At 32.7% G+C, this 25,039-nt stretch overlaps 1 protein-coding gene across 2 annotated transcripts in view; it reads right to left on the reverse strand.

Annotated features, from left to right (window-relative positions):
• The window catches only part of LOC141817616 (uncharacterized), a gene marked incomplete at its 3' end in the record, with an annotated part of 52,981 nt that overhangs the window by 14,884 nt on the left and 13,058 nt on the right, over positions 1-25,039 (reverse strand). The window contains 6 exon segments of one of the 2 annotated variants that reach the window (XM_074705268.1): positions 6,793-6,903; positions 8,566-8,723; positions 24,017-24,059; positions 24,148-24,242; positions 24,368-24,568; positions 24,647-24,731. In XM_074705268.1, the coding sequence (XP_074561369.1) occupies positions 6,793-6,903; positions 8,566-8,723; positions 24,017-24,059; positions 24,148-24,242; positions 24,368-24,568; positions 24,647-24,731 (693 nt within the window). 2 annotated transcript variants of the gene reach the window in all.

Below are 25,039 nucleotides of genomic sequence, written 5' to 3' on the forward strand. Positions count from 1 at the left end.
AGAGGTAGCATTGACTTTTTATTGTTGAAATGAAGGGTGGGGATAGAGAGTATAACTCAACTGAAGTCTTCTTCTACCTTGTTATTTTTTGCTTCTTATTGCCTTCATTCACAGCAAGGTCCTTAAGCACTTCTTGGTAGGTCTTTCTTCCTTCATTGTTGCCATAAATTGCAGGTCAAAGTTGGCAGCATGATATCCAATCTCCTTGGCATCAGCTTAGCAGCCTCTTGATACAAGAACGCGACACTTTTTTCATACTAGAGACTGTCGTGATCCATAATTTTCTCCCTAATCTAGGGATATGAATTCCATGATCATATAGGGATAAAATGACATTGTGCTCCCCATTTTGTTTCCTTGACATGAGTTATAGAAGATTATGATCCTATGATTATACAGATACAAATTGCAGGAATTTTCTCTTTCCTGTTTGTTAGCAATCAACAACTTCAATACTTGCATTGCAATCAACTTTAGCATGTAGGTGTTGGGTTCATCATTGAGCTAAACCTAATCCATTATGTTTAAGTTACTGTGGCTTGAGTTCAATTGCGCCCCATCAAAATTAAAGTTTGACCGACTCAATCTAGGCTATATTAGGAATGATTCAAGTTGGCCAAGTTTTAGTAGGGTTGATCAATTTGATTTGGCCAACACCAAATAGGATAACTTAGGATCAACAAATCATTTTTAAAGTTATCAAATTTTAACGTCACCACTGTCAAGCGTGCCAACATGCAATTTTGAAGGCAACAAAGGAGGAAGGGATTGGAAGGAGGAAGAGAAGAAGCAGAAGAAAAAGAAGAGAGCAAACATTTCTCTTACCAACAGGAAACCCTAAATGAAGGCAAACACATGCTTGGGATCAGAAAGGCCTTACAAAAGGAAGAAGTTATAACTTCTGACTATTGGTGAGGGTTGCAAAATAAAGAAAAAGGTTTTAAGGGTTCAAGGAGGCCTTATGGAACAAAGAAGCTTTTTCATATGTGAAGATCCGAAAATTTTATCCTTTTTTATAGTTATTTTTATCTTTTGTATTTTCGGATTTTGAGTATATTTAGAGTTTTTATGATTTTGAGTCTATTAAAAACTTTTCCTTTCTTTTAAGTTTTTTTTTCTTTCTTTGCATCTTAGGATTTTGTGTCTATTTAAACAATTATTTAGTTGATGTTAAGATAATTTTTTATGAATAATATTTTCAACAGTGTCGTTTATTTTCTTTTTTTCTATTTTCTAGTATTCTTCTGAATCAACAGATTTTATAAGATTGTTTCTAATGTTTGCAATCGAACCAACAGAATTAATACTCCCCGCAAGATAATCGTTATTCTGCTCGACATCAGTTGGTATCAAAGCTCTTATGTGGCAAAAGGTGACTCACTCACCCCAAGCGCCCCTCAGGCCCCACAGCGATTTGAAGGGAGTAAATCATGGTGACCAAACGACTTCTTCCGGGGGGATTTTATTCCCCAAGGGCATAGGGCATCAAAGCTCTTAGATCACATGAATAGTCGTCGTAGTCGTGATCGAAATTTTGATAGACAGGTTCCGGCTGAGTATGCCTCGCACCATGGGTGTGGCACCCGAGATAAAATACTTGAAGATCTACAGAGACAAGTCGCGAAGTTATTCCAGCTTCTAGCGACGTAAGATCTTAAAGGTCATGAGTTCTTTTATCTTAATTCAGCGTCCACTTTTGTAAAACCCTATCACAATCGTGAGAACCACGCTCGAAATGAACTATATGCAAATATCAGATTTCCAGTTGAACTTCCCGATTTTTCTAGTACATTGTGGACCGAAGAATTCTTTGATTCGTTTGATGAGGTGCAAGAAAAATTTTATTATAAGAAAGATGTGGACAACAAAATTGAAATAGTCAGTGATCCAATTTATGACAATGATGAGGTGGATGAAGTTGTCGATGAAGTTAGTGATGGCGTGTTGTAGGTTTCGAACGCTGAGAATTCTCCAGATGGAGGCATCGTTGGCGGAAAAGAGCTCCCATATTTGAGTTTTGTTCAAAACGATGAGGACGATGACAAGAAAGACATCGAGGAAGGCAAAATGGAGTAAGTTGACGAGGAGAAGGAAGAGAGAGAAAAGAAAAAGAAGAAGATCAAGGAAGTTTCCCACGAATGGTCTTTGGTCAACAAGCAAAAGCCCATCTAGATGAGGAACCTTGAAGAGATCACAAAGGAAGAGTATTCTGCTTTCTACAAGAGTCTCACCAATGATTGCGAAGAGCATTTGGCTATGAAGCACTTCTCTATGGAAGGCCAACCATTTCTTGTTCAATTTAAAGAAGAGATAACTCCAAAACAACCCATCCAAGAAGACTTGGATACAAAATTATATGGCAGGGTCTTGCTTTTGGTTCGTCTGCAGTCTGAAGCAGAAGTTATCACAACACATAAGTCTGGGACAATGATAATAGAGGTGGAAAACATTTAGAAAGTAACAATGTGAATCAAATAGTTTAGATCCTGATTTACCAACAGAAGTGTAACAGCTACTAGGAGATTTTGCCAAGTTAATATCAGAGGATCTTCTTCCTAGGCTACCACCCGGCACTACTCTAAATTCGAGAATAAATTCTTTTCAAATCGAGGCAACTGATGCAAGAGAATCTGCAGATTTTATCCTTTTTTAGAGTTATTTTATCTTTTATATTTTTTGATTTTGAGTCCATTTAGGGTCTTTAGGATTTTGAGTCTATTAATATTTTTTTCCTTTCTATTAATATTTTTTTATTATGATTTTTTTCTTTCTTTGCATTTTAGAGTTTTGGATCTATTTAAATAATTGTTTAGTTGATGTTAAGGGAGATTTTTTTTGATGAATAATATTTTCAGTCGTGTCATTTATTTTCCTTTTCCCTATTTCCTAGTATTCTTCCAAATCAACAAATTTTAGAAGATTATTTTCCGACGTTCGTAGTTGAACCAACAGAATCAATACTACTTGCAAGATAATTGTTATTCTACCCGACGTCAATATGTATAGGACATTAAATTTCAATAGGCTTGACAGACATGAATCTATTTTAAATCATGTTCCAAACAACATTATTGTTTTAATGAGCCTTAACATATGTTGTTTATGTGGGCGCATAGGTTTATATAATGAGAGATCTTATTGCATTTGATTATGATACCTAGCTTATTGAAATCAGATCATGTCAAAAGTTAACCATGATTTAGCTAAATTGACAAGCAACAAGTAAAATCTATGTATTGGCCACCATGTAACTTTTCTTTTATATAATTTTTTATTGTTTAATATGCATTTTTTATCTTTGGTGTTTTTTTTCATATATCTATTTGGACTCCTTAGGATGATTAGTTCTTGGTAAAATGAGATTAAGTTTTATTGAAATTGAGGTTTTAGGTTGATTAGTTTGATTTATTATGTAGTAGATGTAAGTTTTAATTTTAAAATTTAACATATTTTGTAAGGTTTAAAATTTCGAGTGGTACTGAAGTTTCATTCTATGACTGAACGTATTTGAATTGTATTTGAGACATTGAATATTGAATTCAAGTTTTGATATTATCTCATGAAATATTTGATGTTTATTGAGTAAAAATCAATTTAGGGCTAGTTGAAATCCACCAAGTAGAAATAGAAAGAAAGTAGGTTTAAATTTAACTTAATTTGAATTTATTTTGATAAATTAAATTTATATATATAATAATTTAATTTGTAGTAGAATATTTTATAAGGTCAAAAATTATATTTTATTTATTTTTTTATCTTTCCTAATAATCTATTCACTTAATGTCAAACAGGTTTATTTTTCTCTATTTATCTCGTGGACAAATAAAGAGTAAAAAATTAACCATCCTTTAATATGGATTTGTTTTTCTTTGTCTATCTCTTGGATGGATAAAGGAAAAAAAATTAACCATCATTAAAGAGGTAAAGAGGCTTTTTTCCTCTCTATTTACACTCATGGAGGAAGGAGGGAAAAAATAACGAAGGACAAATGAGGAACAAATGAAAAAGGGAAAAAATTAATAAAAAAAAATTAAGCCTCATTTTTTCCTCTTGGAGAGACAAAGGAGGAAAAAATTAATGAAGGAGAAAAAATTAAAATAAAAGAGAAAGGATCAAGGAGAAGAATTTAAATGAAAATGTAGAGGTCGTTGCGATGTCACGACTACCTCTATGACCTCGTGGTGGATATCGCAATGTCATGGCTATATCTATTATCATGTCGGTGCGCGGAAGAACAAAAAATTTTGCCCATACCAACCAACACAACACGATATTTTATACTATGTGTTATACGCTTATAATCAATCTAACTAATATTGTTAAAAGAAATATAGGCAACATAGCACCTATGACTATATATGGATTATATTGTGCTTAGATACCAAACTACTTGATATATTTTTTTAACAATGAAAAAAAAATACTATACATAGTGTTAGTGCTTAAGTGTGCAAATGAAGAAGCTTGACAAGCAATGCTCATTCAATAGGTATCGACGTGGCAAGTTGAAGTCCAAGAGGTTTTGACAAATTGAGAAGTTTAACATGTGTTTGCAAAAGTCTAAGACGTCATGGTAGATGGAGAAATTCATGAGTGTTGGTGGTATTAGTAGAAGAGCTCCTCGAGGTGATTACCTCTTCTTTTATTTTTTTCCTCATTATCTCCAACCTTCTTTAATTTGTCATTGAAACCATGTATCCGCACTTCAACACAATACCAAAATAGTAGCATTCCAACTTAAAACAAAATTTTAAACCTAAGTTTGAACTACAATAAATAATGTGGTCCCTCCAAATGCCTATATTGTCATATACAAGTCAAGATAGCTTCTAAAACCAAAGGTCATAACTACCATATTACTGTCTAGTAAACTTGTTAGTTTATGGGAAACCACCAAATTGGGTGGTGTGCCTAGTACTTTATTAGACAAGTAAATCTTGACTATATTAGATAGTGTGACTGAGATTTCAAACCTGAATTAGATTCATGTGGGATATATATTGGTTGAGGGGCTAAACTATGTTGTTGGCTGCATTTACCTAATTGAGTAACAATCAATTCACAATAAGTAATGTGCACATTTTCCACTATGCTCAAAATTACAATGTGTCTTACTTCAAAAACAAACACCAACTAATGCATGAATGCAATTTTTCCTATAAAGATATTGAATAAAGAAAACCTTGTTTACTTGTCACACAATAGGATAGAAATTGGGATCATTTCAACCAAGGTTTAAAATATCGAGCCGTGCCGGAGTTTCGGTCCTGGACCGGAACGATACAGTTTCGGTACCGTATCGTACCGTGCCGGTATAGTTTCGGTATTTTTAAAATATAAAATATATTAATTAAAATAAAAAATTTAATCTAAATATTTAAAAATAAAAAATAAAATTTTTTGATAATTTTATAGGTTTTAATAGGGCCTAATAAAATTTTTTGATAATTTTATAGGTTTTAATAGGGCCTATTTAAATTATCCCGAATTATAACTTTGAACTATAGCTAGGAGTTGATTATTAAAATCTAATTAATACCTAAGTTTAAAAAAAAAAAAAAAAACTCGCGATCGCGCGATCGCGGCACGCGGACGCGGACGCGCGGACTGTCGGGGGGCCCCGGCGGCATCGCCGACTCCGGGCGACGCCTCCGGCGGCGTCGCCGGCCCCGGGCGGCGCGCGGCGTCCGGCGGCGTCGCCGAGGCCTCGCGACGCCTCAGGAGCGTCGCCGAGGCTGCGCGACGCAGCCGGAGGTTCCGCCCGGAGCCGGCGACGCCGCCGGAGATGCCGCCCGGCCGGAATTCATGTGCCGGCGCTGTGCCGGTGTCGGTGCCGCGTCGGAACGAGATTTTTCGTGCGTATCGGGCGATACCGCACGAAATTTCAAACCTTGATTTCAACATACCATTGCTTCACTCTTGAGCCAAGCATGAAGGTCATACAAAATTGATTTTATTTTCCATTGATTTTATGAAATCAGCTCTGTATTACTCATTACAAAGTATTGAGAGACCACCCAATCATTATTTGCTGTGAAGCTCGGATGGCTAGTCTTAGTGCAGTAGTCATAAAAAAAATCCACCAGAATATGTTCTAAACTCTCATATTATACCACCAGAAATACAAAATATGCGATGTAATAAAGGATAGTATCAAACCACAGGGTCCACGTCTCACAAAATGATGTCTCTTTTATTTGTCTGGAAATGACCAGTGTATAAACTAGTAATGGCTTAACATTATTTCAAAATTTCAGCAAATATCAGAGCAACTTATGTTTCCGCACATTCCTACAATCTCCATAGAATGTGAGTAAATTGGCCACAAGCAAATTGAAGGGGAATATTAACTGAAACAGCAAAAAAGGATAATAATCTGCAGAACTAGCCTTACAACATCCAGTATTCATAGGAAATATTTCCAATGTCCAGTAAAAAGACATAAGAAAATGATTTCTCAAGAAAGGAAAAGGAAATAGGTATACATTTAACAACCTTAAGCAACTTAACACGCAATGGAAGAGAAACTTATAATTGAGCATAAAATAAAATGAAAATAGGAATGATAATAAACAGTAGACAAGTCACAGCCAAATATATTATCATCATTTCAACCAATCATATAAACTAAAGGTACAAGAAATTATGCAGATGGATTTACTCAACTAGTAATATAATTCATACATTCAACAAGAGCAGAATTTAAGAAATACAGGTGCAATCATCTTTAAAACAATTTGTGAAGGATTAATTTTAACAAAAAAAAACTTATGATCATGAGAAGAAGATTACCACTCCAGAATCCTCTGAAACCTGAAGCTCTTTGAATCCATTCCGTCTAGATTTTTCAAAATCAAAGCATGGAACTTTGGCTTTATGATGTTCCCTTATGTCACTAATATTCTTCCATGCATTATGACAAAAAATCATTAGTGAAACTAGTGATCGTGAGAAAATGTGCCTCAATATCCATAGGAAATGATCTCAAAAAGATTTTTAAAAAAGACACTATTGGTATGATTAATGGTAGATAACATGTGTAATTGAAACAGTTTTACAGGAGATTGGATGTCAAACAACAGTTCATAAGAGGCATAACTGATGGCAGTAAACAAATTATCTAAAAGTGGTGCAAAAATTTTGGAAACTATTATGAGAGGAAACATTCCAATTATGAGAGATATTTCCATTAAACATGATGCAGTAAACAAATTATCTAAAAGAAGTGCAAAAGGATTTGAAAAATATTATGAGAAGAAACATTCCAATTATGAAGGCTATTTGGATGAATGAAAGATGGTTATTTTCTTTACTTTGGGTATGTGAATATTTTGGTTGATTAATAAGTAATGAGGATGATATCTTTAGTTAGTAGTGCTGGAGTCATGATTGTAATAGAGACAAAATCTTTGCAAGTTGTATTTCCTTTCTTATTTTCCTTGGATCTTAAATTCATCCTCCAACTTGGCTTAGCCCAAAGGTAAATTTGGCTATTAATTGGCCAGTACTCTGATGTGACACTCAGAAATGAGCCACCCCTAAAGTTTGATTATTGTACTCTTAGTTCGTGCTATATAATTTTATTTATCCAAAAAAAATAGAAAAAGGAATATCTAAAACATATGGTAGCAACATTCACTTATGTCAGTAGCACATACAATTTGTAAGGGCAAATATAGATACAATGAAATCTTAAACATAAAAAAATTAAAAAAGATATTTTAATTGTACTCACATAAGTAAAACAAGAATGATTACATATTGAGTCGACGACAAAAGACGGTTACCTGTACCTCTAATAAGATACAAAATGCAAAATGTATATCTAGTTTTCTAATATATGTCACCTTAGCAAGAAACTTCAAAACATTTTGCAATGTTATTAAGCATCTTTACAAATAGAATAATGTATCAGAACGACATATGTATATTGAATTCTTCACATGTTGACTAGGTCCCAGTGAGTTAAAGATCAAAAACACAAAACAATTTCTACAGATTATGTGGTTACCATAATCTCTTATCCAAATGTATATTAAATCCAATAGCATAAAGGAAAAGTATACAACTTATGTCATTAAAACTGGCAACTGCATAATACAGGAGTGGATACATGACCATATATATAGTTATGAAGTTCACAAGGTAGAAGTTGTAATTATATTTCTTCAAACAAAATTCATACTTTTGTTACCAAGGATCAATAACACATCAAACTACTGCATAGCATTAAAGTTCCTTTTAAAGAACGCTTGAAATTTGATAAGAAACTTAAATGGTTAAGAGGTAATGTAAGGCCAGCTATATATATATATATATATATTAAAGTACTAGATGGTTTAGAACCAGAAAGGAAAATAAAAAATGAAAATAAAAAAAGACACTGGATTTAAGAGAAGGTAGAGTACACTGCAGCTAAAAACTTTATTCACAAAAATTCAAAAAGGCTACAGTAAAAAAAAGCACACTAACATCAGGCTAAGATGTTCTGTAAATAATGATTCTGTTAATGCTTCAAGACCAAATTAATAGAAAAGTAAAATCACACAGTATATACTAGCATACCTTTGACAATAAAGATAAATCCAAGGAGCTGAACTCATCATACTTAAAATCCTTTGCTTGTTCAGATTTGTAATAGCTTTCCAAGGAGATAACTTCACAACCAACAATATTTGCCATTTTCTGAGCCATACTAGTTTTGCCAGATCCACTAGGACCACCTATAAAATAAAATAATCATTATAGCTGACAAAAGTATCCATTTTTTAGTTAAACTAATTTTTCCAGATGCACTAGGATCACCTATAAAATAAAATTTAAAAAAAATGAATCTTATTTGGGTATTGAGCATTAAATGGACCAGAAGATTGGACAAAATAATTTTAATTAAACAATCTGCTACAGCAGCATTTGGTGCCAAATGGGAAATGGCAAAAAATAAAAGATTACTATTTAAAAGGAGATCCTGCAAAAAATCTCAATTCCTTGTTTACATCATTACTTTATAAGCATCAGTGGTTATCACTATGTTTAGATTGAAATAACAAAAGAAAACACTACTAAATACATAAAAAATGTGAATTTTATTAGTCAGTGTAATGAAACCAAGTACATTTACATGAAGAACGAACATAGATTCATTATGATCAAATCAAACAATCCACATAAATTTAATAAACAATACCTTTCATAACTATATAGATAATAGATACCCTTGCCAACAGTTACACTACTCTATGGTTAGAGAGTAATTTAGTCATTTATAAGTAATAATTGATAAAGGTGAGGCGTGTCCCTTCTATTTCTTTCTTGATTGAATAATTAAGAAAAAATATTACTTTAATTAGTACAATATGATCATTGTAAAAACAAGCACAATTTGTCAAATAGAACGATGTAAAGCTGCTAAAACATTTTGGCAGTGTTTAGGTCAATCTAAACTGAATAGGACAACCATCTATCAAATATTGGGTTGAAATGAGACATAGAGTTAAAGAAAAATATGTCCCAAAAAATTTTACTAATGAAATATATCACAAATACATTAAAAGCAATCATATTATCAGTCTAAATTTGGAAACTTACACAAGCATTGCGATATTAAGATAGAACACAGGTTTACCCTTGTTCAGTTCATTAAGGGATTTAGGCCAAAAATCCAAAGACGAGACAATTTATTTGTCTACTTTAATAGTGGAAGCCTATTACAAAGTCATAGAGATTAAATTTAGGTCAAAAATTCAAAGATAAGACAATTCATATGTCTACTTTAATAGTGGAAACCAATAATAAAGTCGTCGATGTTAAATACAAGTTGAATGTAAGCAAATTGTACAAAATAAATACTACCCTAAATATAAAATATGCTAAACTAAAGACAAACTCAAGTTGAAAGGGAATTAGACTATTGAAAAGTAGTGCCTACGTCTTACATTTCATAAATTTAAAGCTCCAATACTTAATTCACATAGCTTAAACAAAAATGTGTATTTTTATAATTTGGTTCCTTTCAAAACATGTCCACAAATAATAGCACAAGGCACCTAGAGAGCATGAGGTTAGAGATGGAGCTGAAAGGAAGTCATAGTTGGGAGTGAGGTTAAATAATGATTTGTATAAAGAAAAAAACAATAACAAAAATAATAATAAAAATTGAAACGGTAAAATATTGACTTTAATGCTTTTTGCTAAAATTTTGAACCAGAAAAATAAATCAAACCAGAAAAAAAATAAATTGGGGTGTCTAGTTGAAGATGAATCAAGTTCAAATTGAACCCACCGGATAGGCATGGTATTTAGGGTTATGAAGGTTCGAATAGAGGTGCATTTAGGTTTGATTTAAATAATTTATGGTCAAGCCAAATTTTAAATGGGCTAAAGCAACTCAAAAGCGAGAGCCTATAAGATATTATATACTTGTAAGAAAGTGAAAGAAAAACGAAGAGCCTATAAGGTATTATATACTTCTAAGACCAAGAAAAACTTTTAAAAAAATATATAGTAGTCAAGAAAGAGACCAAGAAAACAGTGATGAAAGTTAAGAATAAAACTTTTAAACATTTATATCAAAAATTGGATACAAAATAAGGAAGAAGAGATATGTATAGAATAGCTAAAGTGAAAGAGAGGAAGACATAAGAACTTATTTAAATAAGATGTATTAAAGATGAATGCAATAGAGTACCAGCAATTGATAAAGAAATAAAAGAACAATGGAAGAATTATTTTCATCAACTTTTTAATGAAAGTTTAGATAACTAAATTAACTTAGGCAATTTAAATAAGTCAAATGAATATAGAAATTTAAATTTTTATCGTAGAATTCAACTTCAAAAGTATGACATGCTTTAAATGGGATGCAAAATGAAAAAACACTTGAACCAAATGATATTCCAATATAGATATGGAAATGCTTAACGAGACAGTATTGAATGACTTACAAAATTATCCAATCTGATATTAAAAACTAAAAAAAGTATCTGATCAGTGAAGGGTAAGTACTCTAATTCCCTTATATAAAAATAAAAGATATACAAAATTGTATGAACTATAGTGGTATTAAACTAATGAGTCATACCATGAAATTTTGAGAAGTAATAATAGAAAAAAAGACTAAGACAAGAGACCACAGTGACTGAAAATCAATTTAGATTTATGTTTGAAATGTCGACAATAGAAGTTATACACCTTCTCAGACAATTAATTAAAAAGTATCAGAAACAAAAGCAAGACTTACATATGATATTGGTCGCCTAGAAAAAGTTTATAATAAAGTCTCAAGGAAAATTATATAAAGAATTTTAAAAAAAAGATGTTAGCATAATGTATATTGAATTAATTAAAGATATGTATGAGAATGTAATGATAAGATTAAAGACTTCAGGTGGATTAACCAAAGCATTCCCCATAAAGATAGGGTTATATTAAGGATCAACTCTAAGTCCCTATCTTTTTACACTAATCATGGACGAACTCACTAGACATATCTAAGATATAGTTACCACAATGCATATTATTTGCAGATGATACTATTTTGGTGGATGAGGCACGTGAAGGAGTAAATGTTAAATTCAAATATTGATGGGAAACACTAGAAGTGAAAGGTTTTAGGCTTAGTAGAATAAAGACGGAATATATGAAATTTAAATTTAGTAATATTAGACGTAATAAAATAATTATTAAGATAGGAAATGATGAGTTATCTGTAATTGAGAGTTTTAAGTATTTAATATCATTTTTACAAAAGGATGGAGGAATTGAAAGAGATGTCTTATATAGAATACAAACGGAATGGTTGAAATGGAGGAGAGCATCAGGTGTTCTTTATGATAGTAAAGTACCTCTAATACTTAAAGAAAAGTTTTACAAAACTACGGCTAGGCATGCTATATATGAAACTGAATGTTGAGTTATGACTCGAACACATGAGCAAAAGATAAAAGTTATAGAGATGAAAATGTTAAAATGGATGTGCGAACATACAAGGATGGACAAGATAAAAAATGAAAATATTAAAGAGAAAATTGAGATTGCACCTATTAAGGGAAAACTCAAGGAAATGTGTTTAAGATGGTATAATATATATGTAAACGACCAATAGATGTTTCAATTAGGCGATGTGAAACCATGACAAATGTGCACACCAAACGAGAAAGAGAAAGATAAAAAAAGGATTGGTTAGTAATAATAAAATAAAATAAAATTTATTTAAATATAATGATGATATAGTAGGGGATAGAGCCTAATAGTGTAAAAGGATTCATATAACCGACCCGACCTAATAAGATAAAAATTGATTGTTGTTGTTAAAATGGTTCGATTGGGTTCAAATGAAATGGAAATTTTAAGGAGTTATATTTTCTCTCTCCTCTCTTTTTCTCTCTCACATTTTCCCCCACCTGAGCAGTACCACTTCTCCCTTCCTTGTCCAAGCACCAACCTCCCATCTCTTTCTCCTCCTTTCTCCTTATTCTTCCCTTCCTCTTCTTCTAGCACCACACCAGCACCTGCAGAGTGTGCAGCAGCTGCTCCTCCCTCTTCCTTTTCCTCTTTTTCCAGCAGCAAATATCCCTTCCTCCTTTTTCCTCTTCTTCCAACCTGCAATAGCATCATCTTCACTGCCCTCTTGCAGCCACCAGCAGACTTCTTCCTCTTCCTCCAGCCAACAACAGCAACCCCAGCCAATGGCAGCAACCTCTTCCTCTTCCTTCAGCCAACGGCAGTAGCACTTCCTTTTCTTCCAGCCAACAGCAGTGAATACAGTAATTACTGTTGTTGTGCATCACAACAAGTGTTGTGTGTTGTTTCTGTTGTTCCTCGCAGCAAGTGCTGTTGTTCACTGCAGTATTGACCAATTAAGGTGTTTGTGCAATCATGCCCTAGGATGTGCTCAGGGGTTTTGATATTTAAATAATGTTTTAAGTTAGGAAATATTGGTTGTCTCTTCTGCAAAAAGGTGGATCCGCCACCTTAGCGGCCCCACACGGTCGGCCCCACGACCATCTGTGAGGAGGTAAATGAGTGCATGGCAGGGTAGATTCAAACCCTTGTGCAAATCTGCTGCGTCGTAACCAACTCACCTATGCCCCGGGGGCAATATTGGTTGTCTCAAATGAATGGCAAGTGTAGAGGTGCAAAAATTTGATATAAGTTACAGGTGCAATAAAAGAAGTCCAATAAAGTTTTTGGCAAGAAAAATCCAAATGACCATTTGGCACGAAGGAAACCTTAGTAGGATGAGGTCAATCAGATGTTAGGCAATGAAGGGAGTCCTAGTTGGTCAAGGACCACACACTAGGCAAAGAAATTCCTAAGAGTCGACAAGGGGCAGACGCTAGCATGAGGAGGAGGTTACAAAAGCAACAAACTTCTTGGCAAGGAGAAAGTCCCAAAGGTTTGAAAACCTTTTTGGAACCATGGTCAAGTCAATAAAGAAGTATTGGTACCTTAGAGGAATGAGGGGAAGTGCGAACTCAAGTTAAAAGCGGATATAGATGGCATTCCAGCCAACTGATGAGCCTAATGGAAACAAACTGGTTTAATACTAATGCTGGAAAAGTAACTCGCAACTATCAAATCATTGACAACACATGGTTGCTCACTTGAAAAGGTTAATTTTTAGGAGAGAGAAAGAAGTTGAGGTTAGCTCAGGGACAAATGAAAGAAAATCTTATTGCTGAAAGTCTATCTCCACAAGTGCTCAAGGCTCACAAATTCTTTTCCTTATAACTATACTCTTGTAAAGTTCTCTTGCGCTTCATTTCTACATTGTGTAAGAGAGCAAGTGTAAGACAAGGTTCTCCACTTTTAGTTCTTACAAAGAAGGAGAAGCTTCTTTCTTTTTGAATTTAATTGAACATATTTTTTATATATTGTTGTTGTTTTGTTGTGTTAACCTTGTGTTGTAGAGAAGTTTGATTGGGTGCGCACAGCCCCCTCCTCTACCCTCTCCTTGATCCTATATAAGGGTTCAATTAGCTCAAGCAATCAAAGTCAATGAAACATCTACCTTATTTCATTGATTGAGAGAAAAGGTAGTGTTTTATTGATTGAGAGAACAGGTAGAGATTAGGATAGTTATTTTTTAATTTTGAGTTATTTACAAATTGTATTTTAGATATGAGTTCAAGTGGAGCACGTTTATTTGCTAATGCCTAGAGTTTTTAGCTATACATAAAGGTAGGTAAATGTATAACTTCTATATATATTTGCTTGTGTATGAATAAATAGATGAAATGAATTATATGTACTTGTATAACTATTTTTGAAAAATGATTAAAATGCCATTTTAAAATAGTGAAATAGATTTTTTAAATAATTAAATTATTAAAGGATAAATAATTGATATTCTTTCATATTCATATGTAGGTTGACATACGAAAATCATTAAGGGATGGGTTGTTTTAAAAATTAAAATGGATGCTCTAAATTTCTCATTGATACTTGTTATTAGATGTGCTAACAATAGCTTAGACCTTTATACTACTCGATGAACTAGATGTAATTCAGTCCCTAAGCTGATATAGATTTAAATCAGCATCATTTATACTAATAGTTGATTAAAGTTGGTCGTTTAGACTAATCGATAACGTGTGAACTGAGAGAAGAATATTTGTGCTTTAAGTGAAACAATACTAAAATTTAAATGAAGAAAAAAAATACAAAAATTGAAAATTCTAAGTCTAGCCTTATACGTCCAAGAGAATGTAGTAGCAAGGGGTTGCCACGATTAGTATTTATTTACGTGAGAGTGCTATATTGTTGTATACCGCTAATGAAGTCTTCTAGCCTTTACATTAGATAATGTTATTACACTCTAAGAACACTAGCTACAATGATTCATTTCGTAGTGGATTTATAATTGATTTATTAGTCTTATATCATTAGTAACATTTATACATACTCATTAAATAATGATAATTGAAAATTACCTTAATTGATAATAAAAGATAATAATAATTTAGAGTGTTATATTGTTGTATACCATTGATGATGTCTACAAGCTTATATGTGACACTAACTCCCATAATTCATTTCTTAGTGGATTTACTTATAATTGATTTATTAGCTGTATATCAATGGTAACATTTATACATGCTCATTAAATAATGATAATTGAAAATTACCTTAATTGATGATAAAAGATAATAATAATTTAGAATGATAGTAGTAACTCTAAATATTAAAAAACCAATCAAAATGAAAACAGTAGCTAATTATACATATATCTATATAAACCATATATGTATTAACTAAAGAATTTAAAGGAGAATCTAATGTTGTAATATAATTTGGTGACTTACTTTAAGACCTCATAGACAAAATTAAATTATGCACATCTTTCTTGTTTGCCCACTTAGCAAATTTATGCTTACTGTCTTTCCTTTTCTTAACCTCTAGTTTTGCAGGCAAAAGCAACCTTTTAATATCATAGTTGGTTTCTTCTATGCTACTTCATAGAGTTGTTTAGAAATTTTAACCTGCTAAGTCCTGGTTGTTCCTAATTTGATTTTTATTTTGTTATATTTTTGTTTTATTCTTTTATGTTTTTATGTGTACAATTTTCATAATACATATTGAAAAAGAAATATGCATATAAATATATAAAGTTCGTTGAATTCTTGATTATTTTGAGTTAGTACATGATTGATTAGCTATTGGTTCCTTTTTATCACCTTGGGAATTACACCTTAGGGTGTAACAGTTTTAATTTATATCAAAGGCAAATTTACAATTTATGTCTACGGGCTTCTTATTTATAGCTTTTCATTTTTTATTTATTTTGTGATTTTTTAATATAAGAATTTACATGCAAAAGGATACCAAAAATGAAACTTTTGAACACATTATATCGACAATTGGATATAAAAGGAGATAGTGAATGATGAGAAAATAAAGGAAGGATGGAAGAGGTATTTTCATCAACTTTTTAATAAAAATTTAGGTGACCAAATTAACTTTGATAATTAAAATAGGTAACAGGAGTATACAAATTTAAATTTCTATCGTAGAATTCAAACTTCAAAAGTAGAAATTTTAAATGGAATGCAAAATATAAAATTAGTTGAACCAAATGATATTCCGATAAAAATATGGAAATGCCTAGGAAAGCAAGGTATTGAATGACTTACGTAGTTATTTAACCTGATCTTGAAAAATATATATATATATATCTTATCAGTGAAGGGTAAGTACTTTAGTCCACTTCTATAAAAACGAAAAAGAAATACAAAATTGTGTAAATTATAAGGGTACTAAGCTAATGCGTCAAACCATAAAACGTTGTAAAAGAGTAATAAGAAAAAAACTAAAAAGACTGTGAAGATCAAAAATCAATTTGTATTCATATCTAGAAGGTCAACAATAGAAATTATACATCTTCTAAGGCAACTAATCGAAAAGTACGAGAAACAGATGTAAAATTTACATGTGATATTTGTTGACCTAGAAAAAGCTTTTAACAGAGTTCTGACGAAAATTATATAGAGAATTCTAAAAAAGAAAGATGAAAGTGTATTGCATATTGAAATAATTAAGAATATATATGAGGATATAAGAGTGAAGACTACTTGAGAATTAATCAAAGTATTTCTTATAAAGATAGGGATACATTGAGGAGTAATTCTAAGTCCCTATCTTTTTACACTAATTATGAAGGAACTCACTAGACACATCCAAGGCACGTTACCATGATGGATGTTATTTACATATGATATTATTTTAGTAAATGAAATGTAAAGGAATAAATATTAAACTCGAATCATAATTGGAAACACTGAAACAGTTAAAGATTTTAAACTTATTAGAGTAAAGACAGAATATATAAAATTTATATTTAATAATATTAGACGTAATAAAGTAATTATGTAACTAAGAGTTTTAAGTGTTTAAAACCATTTTTGCTAGAGAATAGAAGGGTTAAGAGAGATATCTTACATGCAATACAAACAAAATAGTTGAAATAGAGGAGAACGTCAAGTGTTCTTTGTGACCGTAAAATACTTTTAAAACCTAAAACAAAATTCTACAAAATAGCGGTTAGACCTAATATATTATATAGAGTTGAATGTTGAATAATAATTCAAGCACACGAGCATAAGATAAGAGTCGTAGAAATAGGATGTTAAGGTGAATGTGCAAGCATACGAGTATGAATAGGATAAAAATGAAAACATTAGAAACAAAGTAAAGATTACACCTATTACAGGAAAACTCCAAAGACACATTTATGATAGTACAACTATATATTTAGACGACCAATAAATGTTCCAATTAGGTAATGTGAAACTATGACAAATACATACATTAAATGAGAAAGAAGAAGATCAAAGAAGACTTGATTAGCAATGATAAAACAACATAAAATTTATTTATATATAGATGATGATATAGTAGGGAATAGACGCAATAGCATAAAAGAATTTATATAACCAACCTCACCTAGTGAAATAAGACTTAGTTATTGTTGTTGTTGTTGTACTCAATAGCATATCTCCTAAGAGAGGGAGGCTAGTAGGCAAACATCACAATCTAGACAACAGAGTTAAGATCGTTGATCCACTAGTCCGGGAGCCCAAAGTTAGACATTGGCTTCAAGTAATAAGATGAGTCATCATGACCACAAAAGGTGGACAAAATATTACAGGGATCTTCCCACCACCTTTACTTCAGCAAAGCGAGACATCTAACACTATAGCGTCAATGAGCATCTTAAAGTGTTTTAAATATAGTGCACAAAAATACAAAGTGTCAAGTGTCCACTAGATCAGAATATATTATTACAAGCTGCCAAGACATAAGAGCAGTACTACACCTGGAGGATACAACATCAAGTAATAGGATCTCAATCCTAGTAGAGTGGACCTACAACACGAACCCCACAATCTCAGCAATAGAGGGGTCCATAGAGATCTTAACTGTCCTAGCAACAGAATCCACCACCAGTCGCATTTTTACCATTTATAGACCCAAGGATGCATCAGTATCATTCGAGACCTCTACTCTAGCAGTATCTACCACCTCTATCCCCCCTAGTAGTAGTTGCTACCTTCACACTAGTAGTATCAACTACCTCCACCATAATAACATTATCTACTGCCTCTAACTATCTATCCTCGACATAGTCATACTAACCTCAGCAAGTCCAAGGTTAGTTGCAATTCAACCTAGAGGGGTCAACAATAAGGTCCAGAGTTGAAACATGTGTATGCCATGACTCTTGAAGAGGCACAAGAAGTGCAAGACTCAGTTATTCATGGTACCATTTCAATTTATAATATTTTTGTTGTTGATATATTGATAGTTATTGGTAATTCATATTCCTTTATTTATCGTGAGTTCGTATATACGATTGGGAGGTTTCTGAACTCCTAATCTTGTGGATTAGCAATGTTGACACCATCAGGTGTAGTGTTGATGTCAAACAAGAGATTAAGAAATGTTCATTAAACTTTGACAATTATGTTAGAGCATTATGCTACTACTATTAATTGTCAAATCAAGGTAGTGACTTTCGAACCCTCAAATCAACCACCATGGGAGTTTGTTGGGATTAGCGACCATGGGGTACTATTATCTTGGCACTATAGCTTTGACAGGTGATAGCATAAGGATGCAAGGGACAACTCTTATCCTTGGTGAGTTCTAATATAGATAACTCAATACAACTTTACAAGGCCCACATAGTCTAAGAATATCCAAATGTGTAAACATTACCGCATGGCATAGAGGGGGAGGTCATAAGCATCTATACCGTAAAATCGATTTTCGACGGAATAAAAAAGACATCTGGTAGAATCGTAACCATAGAATACGACCCTAATCGAAATGCATACATTTGTCTCATACACTATGGAGATGGTGAGAAGAGATATATTTTACATCCTAGAAGGGCTATAATTGGAGATATCATTGTTTCTGGTACAGAAGAATTGATTTCCTAGGATACACCTTTTTATCGAAAAAAACTTTTTTTTTACTTGTTTCAAGTTTAAACCTTTCAACTACTTGGTCCACAACTGAGGCAACAAATATAATTTATCATCAAGTTATTTCCTAGCAAAACTCAAATGTCGAAAGCCTCATATCGAATGGCAATAAGAAAACTAAAAGAACTAAAGGTTCAACTTCAGGAGTTGCTAGACAAGGGTTTCATATGCCCCTAACGTTTCTCCATAGGGTGCTTAAACAATTTCAAGTGTCTTATAGATTGGGAATATATTACGAGTCGGATTTTGTCAAGTTTGGATAGTTATAATCAGGTACTCAACATATCAGGTAATAAAAACATATCCGATCACTACCCGATATGGTCAAGTACCCATAAACTAGGTACCAAATAATATCGGGTACTTGACATCGGGTACCCGACAAATTTCTTTAAAAAAATAAAATATTAATGGAATAAACGAGAAGAACTTGTATCCCTAACAAAAATTAAACAAAAAATAATAATTTTGGATGGCAAAACAAGTAGAAAGAGATAAAATCATAAAATTTATAGATTTTAAATAAAAGTGTGAACTTGTGTTTTCCTTTGATGATAAAGAAAAAAAAGAAAAAACATGTACGTACATATATACCTTTGAAAATCACCCACGTCATTGATGAACAATATTTATTTCTTGTGAAATAAGACAAGTAGAATCACATTGGTGAATAAATTAGGTTTAATTCATATATAATAATAGGTGGGTACCTAATCGAGTTTTGGGTAGGAAAAATCCTACTCGAGCCCAACCTGACAATACCAAATTCGGGTTCAGGTAATACCCAAACCCAACTTTTTAAAACAATCACCCGACCCGACCAGGTGGGGTTTAAGATACCCCAACCCAAATTTCCACCCCTAGTAGCAAGATGAAGATTTGATCAAATGACTTTAAATTTTAGTAAATTTTATTTTTTCATGTTATTATCATTATTTAAGATTTATCTTGAGTTCTAAGTTATTTTCATATTATATTTTGTATTTGTAAATATGAATTCAAGTGTAGCATGTTGATTTGTAGATACTCAACTTCCATATATATTTACTTATACATAAATAAATAAATAAAATAGATGAAACCTATGAAACCTATGTATTTTTATTTTGTTCATATGATATTTTATCTATATAGTTTTCATTGTACTTGTAGAAAAAAAAGTATATAAATATATAAAATTTGTTAAATTTCTTAATTATTTTGAATTAGTACATGATTAGTCAACTCTTGGTTCTCTTTTATCACATTGTTACCAAGTGGGGTACCTCCTAATAAATGAGAATTACAACCTTGGTAAGTGGGAATTACAACCCCGAGGTGTGACAAGTGAAATTGACACAAACTACATTTAGAACCTGCTCCAACTTTGCAAAAAGTACATATATGTTTTTAATTTATCTTGAAAGATATGCTTAGAATTATTCGAGTGTAGCATCAATAATCCTATACAAAAGAAATATGCAACCTATGAATTGGAAAACATGGAAATTCTCTTAAAAGAGGAGGGAGGTTATAGACAAAAAGATGAAATATAAAAGTAAATTTTGTTAGGGAGAAACTTCCCTACAAATCAGGCCACTGTGGTAATGGTGAAGTAATGTAACTAGAAGTGGGAGGATATCAATAAAACTTGCTTAAAGGACTATTTGTAACTAGGAATCACCAAGGAGAACAAGCCTCACAAATCCTTCAAACCACTAAAGGTACTTCTTGCTTCGGAATCATTGATTTTGATTTTAAAAATTAGCATGCCATAGGTTGGGAATAAGTTGTTTAACAGCTTGATTGAAAGGAACATAGATGCATACAAATAATGGCATTGAAGGAAAAGAAAAGTTGTTTAAAAGCTTGATTGGAAGGAACATAGATGCATACAAATAATGGCATTGAATGAAAAGAAAAGTTGTTTAAAAGCTTGATTGGAAGGAACATAGATGAATACAAATAATGAGATAGTGATGAAAAGAAAAACTAGTGTAGAATATGTAAAGGCACTAAATCCTTTAAAGTACACCTTTAGGCTTAGTTCTAGGAACCAAGTAGGATTAAGGGTCATCGGAGTAATCATGCAAACCCAAAAAATAAAGTCCCATGGAAATAAAATAGAAGGTTAAATCAATGTGTAGCGGCATCAAGTAGGTTTTTATCATATATCGCAAAGAAATATGCTACTTTAATTTTCACTCTGAAGTCCAGGCCGTTTGAGTTGGGAGTTGAGCCTATAGCCGACAATTTGGGTTGGGCCCACCGGGTTGACCCGCCCCGCCAAGTAATTTAGGCGGGTTGGGTTGAAATTTTATCAACTCATTTTAAGATGAGTTCAGATGGATTGACCAGCCTAGGCCCGCGATCCGCGTTGGTTGGCCCGCGGGTTGAGAAAGTTTATTTATTTATTTTAAAATTAAAGTAAAAAACTCAATGAATTAGTGAGTTTAATCCGTCTAAATTACAATTCAAGCTTAAAAATTTCAACTTAGTCAATTTAAATTGTAATCCAAACTTAAAATTTTTAATATTTTTTTTATAGGCCCGTAGGTTGGTCCGTCTAACCCGCAACCCGCTTTAAGTTGGGTTAGGTTGGAGATTTTCCAACCCGCCAAGTTGGTGGGTCGGCCCACTTTGCCCCGTTATATGATGGGTTTTTAGTGAGTTGGCCCGCCCCGCCATGGGTTGGCCCGTTTGACAACGGTCTAAAGAGAATCTGAGCCCGCACAATTAGCTCAGAAGTTTGGAAGACCAATTGATAGTGTATTCTTTAGTGACAAAATGCATTAACTGTTATTTTGCTAAATGAAGAAGAGGTTGACTGGTCACTATTAATTAAATCACCTGAGGTTCTAACCATTACCATGTTTGTGATTCTTAGTTTATTTGAGACCTCTACGTTTAAAATTCTTGGGTGGTTAAAGTACACTTAGTTCAGTTTTGATTAAAATACAATAAAGGCAATTCCCTTCAATTTTTATTCCTTACATACGTAGAAATAAAATAATTCAAGATCTAAAGACTCATTTAAAGCATTATAGGTAGTTTAAGTCTTAAACAGGTAAAATTAAAGAAGAATTATGGGTGTGATGAATAACAAACTCATTAGAAATATTTATATGGTGAGATTTAGGTTTACTTTGAATTTGAACTGGTGGAAAAATTACATTTCCAGTGATAGCTGTGAGTAACCTTCGGCCATATTTCTAGGAACACTTCTCCTTTGCAACAAATGCTTTTGCCAACTTAATGTGGCTAGAAGAATGTTGTAAGTACGGCCTTGTTAGTCTTAAACATCAGCATAACAATGCATTTGATTAGCAATAATTGAAATATTAAATATTTGGTTCTTCTAAAAATCAGAAACATGCAAGGCATCATCAAGCATTAACTCTTTTTCCAAGCCTATCTTAAGCACTATTCATGCAAGCTTACAATCTTAGACATTGATGAGTAACCCATAAAGAGCTTATGTACAAAGATCAAGGTGTCTAAAGAGAATATCTCTTTGTTTACACAGAAGCGCTGAGTGGCTCCATTGTCATCCTACCACTCTTTTGGGATATCCATTATATTGGCTTTGAATACACTAGAAAGAGCATAAGATTGGACATTCAGCGGGTAAGTCTATCTTCCTTTGTTAGTGCACCTGATTTTGGGAACCTTATGTATGGTTGTCCGGTCTGTCTTTTGAATCGACAAACTAAACCTTGCCTAATCTACCATTATCAAGTGACACCATTTTTCTATCTAGTGCCATGCCACCATTCTTGTTGATGTTTGTTTCAACCCTGACTTCCAATTAGAACTTAACAGCTTTCTTTTCGATTACCAAATTATCCTCATTTATTCATAGTTGGACAAATTCACGGTCGCCAACCATGACTATAATATCATCTTAAAATTATTATTGTCAATGTAGTTTTCCTTTGGGTGGTGAGATCATCCATTTATCAGCAACTTGACATGGAGGGATATTAGCTGACCAATTAGGTCATGACTGCATTTTTAAACGATCAAGGTTAACCCTTTAGATAGCATCTCTATGTAGATCGACAATGTGGCAACATCATCAAGCGCAGTTGTAAGGTTGAGAGAAGAGTTGAACACTCTCTACTAAAAGAAGATATTGCCCCACTTAAACGCTTACGGAGATTGGTAATCCTTTCCTAAGATGCAACACCCTCTATGTTGAAATAAGAGCAGTAATAATTCTGAGACCCGACGAAGTTTCAACTCTTTGAACTCTTTAGAAAAGTAATAATTCTGAGACCCGATGAAGTTTCAACTCTTTGTAACTCTTTAGAAAATTAGATAACAGAACTCAAGAGGAGTCTTGAGAGAATAATTCTTAATTTTGAGTGAATTGGAATAGGAGAAGAGGATCCCTTTTATAGGAGTGTGAGTTCTTGAAGAGGTTATGTAGAAAGGGCATTTCTTAATTCAAGAAGTTTCATGGAATGAATGTTTCTTAACTCAAGAAATTATCTAATGATATCTTATGGTTGTCGTGTGTGTAACTCATATGACTACCATATAGCCTGCTATATGGACCTACATGGGTCTCTATGGATTTATGCCACTCTCGCACTCACAAATACTAGAGTTTTGCATTTGTTCATGGACTTTTTCCCTCTATTACTCAAGTAGCTTAATTTTGTACATTAATTTCATATTCATTTAAAAATTTATTTTATGATAATCTACTGGTGATATAAATCGTCCATTCCCAACAAAACATCCATTATCAATTTAATATATCTTACTCAATTTTATTGATTACGAAAATCAATTTCCAACAAGCACCAATATACAAACTTTATAGGATCTCATAAAAGTCAATGTAACCATGTAATTTTTTATTTGTACCAATGAAAATATGATGCAATGCGAAAATATGGTGCAATGCTACAAGATCCAAATTGAACAAAATAACATACGTTATTGTTAAATATGAGCAAAATAAAAAAGTAACACATAATAGATTATTATTCTTTAATTAAAAGTCCAAGCAATCAAGTAGAAGAAAGAGCAAATATTACCGATTCCTACAATAACTGGGAATCCATTGTTTTCCAATAAAGCCTGAAAGAGAAAAGGAGCCAAACAGAAGGAGAAATGAGATCTGAGTGAGTTCGTATGTATGAGGTACATTCTTATTTCATATTAATACCTGAATTGCTTGAACTGAAAGAAGCAATCCCCTATCCAAATCATATGAATCATGCATTGGAGCAAGCCGTAGGTTACCCCTGAAAGCAGAAGAATCTGCGCATCCTAAGAGAAGCCCATAATTATACAGTACTATTGTTGCAATTCACAAATTACCCACTTAAATAAATTAAAATCTAAAGAAGATGTGTTGATGATGAAAAATTGAATTTAAGAAAAACCTGATATGAAATGCCATCTTGGTAGCACAGGCTCCATGTCTGATTTGGTTGGGGATCTTGTCCATGGTTGTGTCACATCCTCAATCTTGGGAAGGGCACTAGAAGGCAAACGAATTGGTCTTGGTAGAGAAAGGACTCTATTTTGATTTCCAACTAGAAGATTAGAAGATGCAGGTGGTGGCGAATTTAGTCGTGGAACACCTAACAATCAGTAATTGTTAGGGCAGAAACTAGAAAGAAATTTGCAAATGTAAAAATCTGCCCAACACATGCATGTACCTTTGCTTTCAAGAATCATTTCCAGATAGGATTTTGTTATCCATGGTCCATTGATTCCTAGGCGAGAAGCTTCTGATCCAATGATCTGAAAAGAAGAAAATACTGTATTCATGGTTCAAACTCCTTGAACAGGAAATAGAAAATTGTAAATTAATAAAAATGATAATTATGATAAAGATATTTCAACCCCACCTAAGGTTCAAAATCTCAAGTCATCCCAGGGTTTCAAATTTTAAATGGAATAATACTATTTTGGTTCCATATCAGTGTTTCGACATATGGTGTTGATAGAGAATTGAATGGGGAAGGAGATGAAAAAGAAGAATAAAAAGAGAACACATCTATATGCGTGACTCTCATATAAAATGATACAATTTTAATATTGTATTGTAT

This window comes from Curcuma longa, unplaced genomic scaffold, assembly GCF_044706935.1.
Source record: "Curcuma longa cultivar G26 ecotype Majalengka, Jawa Barat unplaced genomic scaffold, ITB_CL_G26_1.1 contig_21242, whole genome shotgun sequence".
In the NCBI taxonomy this organism is placed as follows: Eukaryota; Viridiplantae; Streptophyta; class Magnoliopsida; order Zingiberales; family Zingiberaceae; genus Curcuma; species Curcuma longa.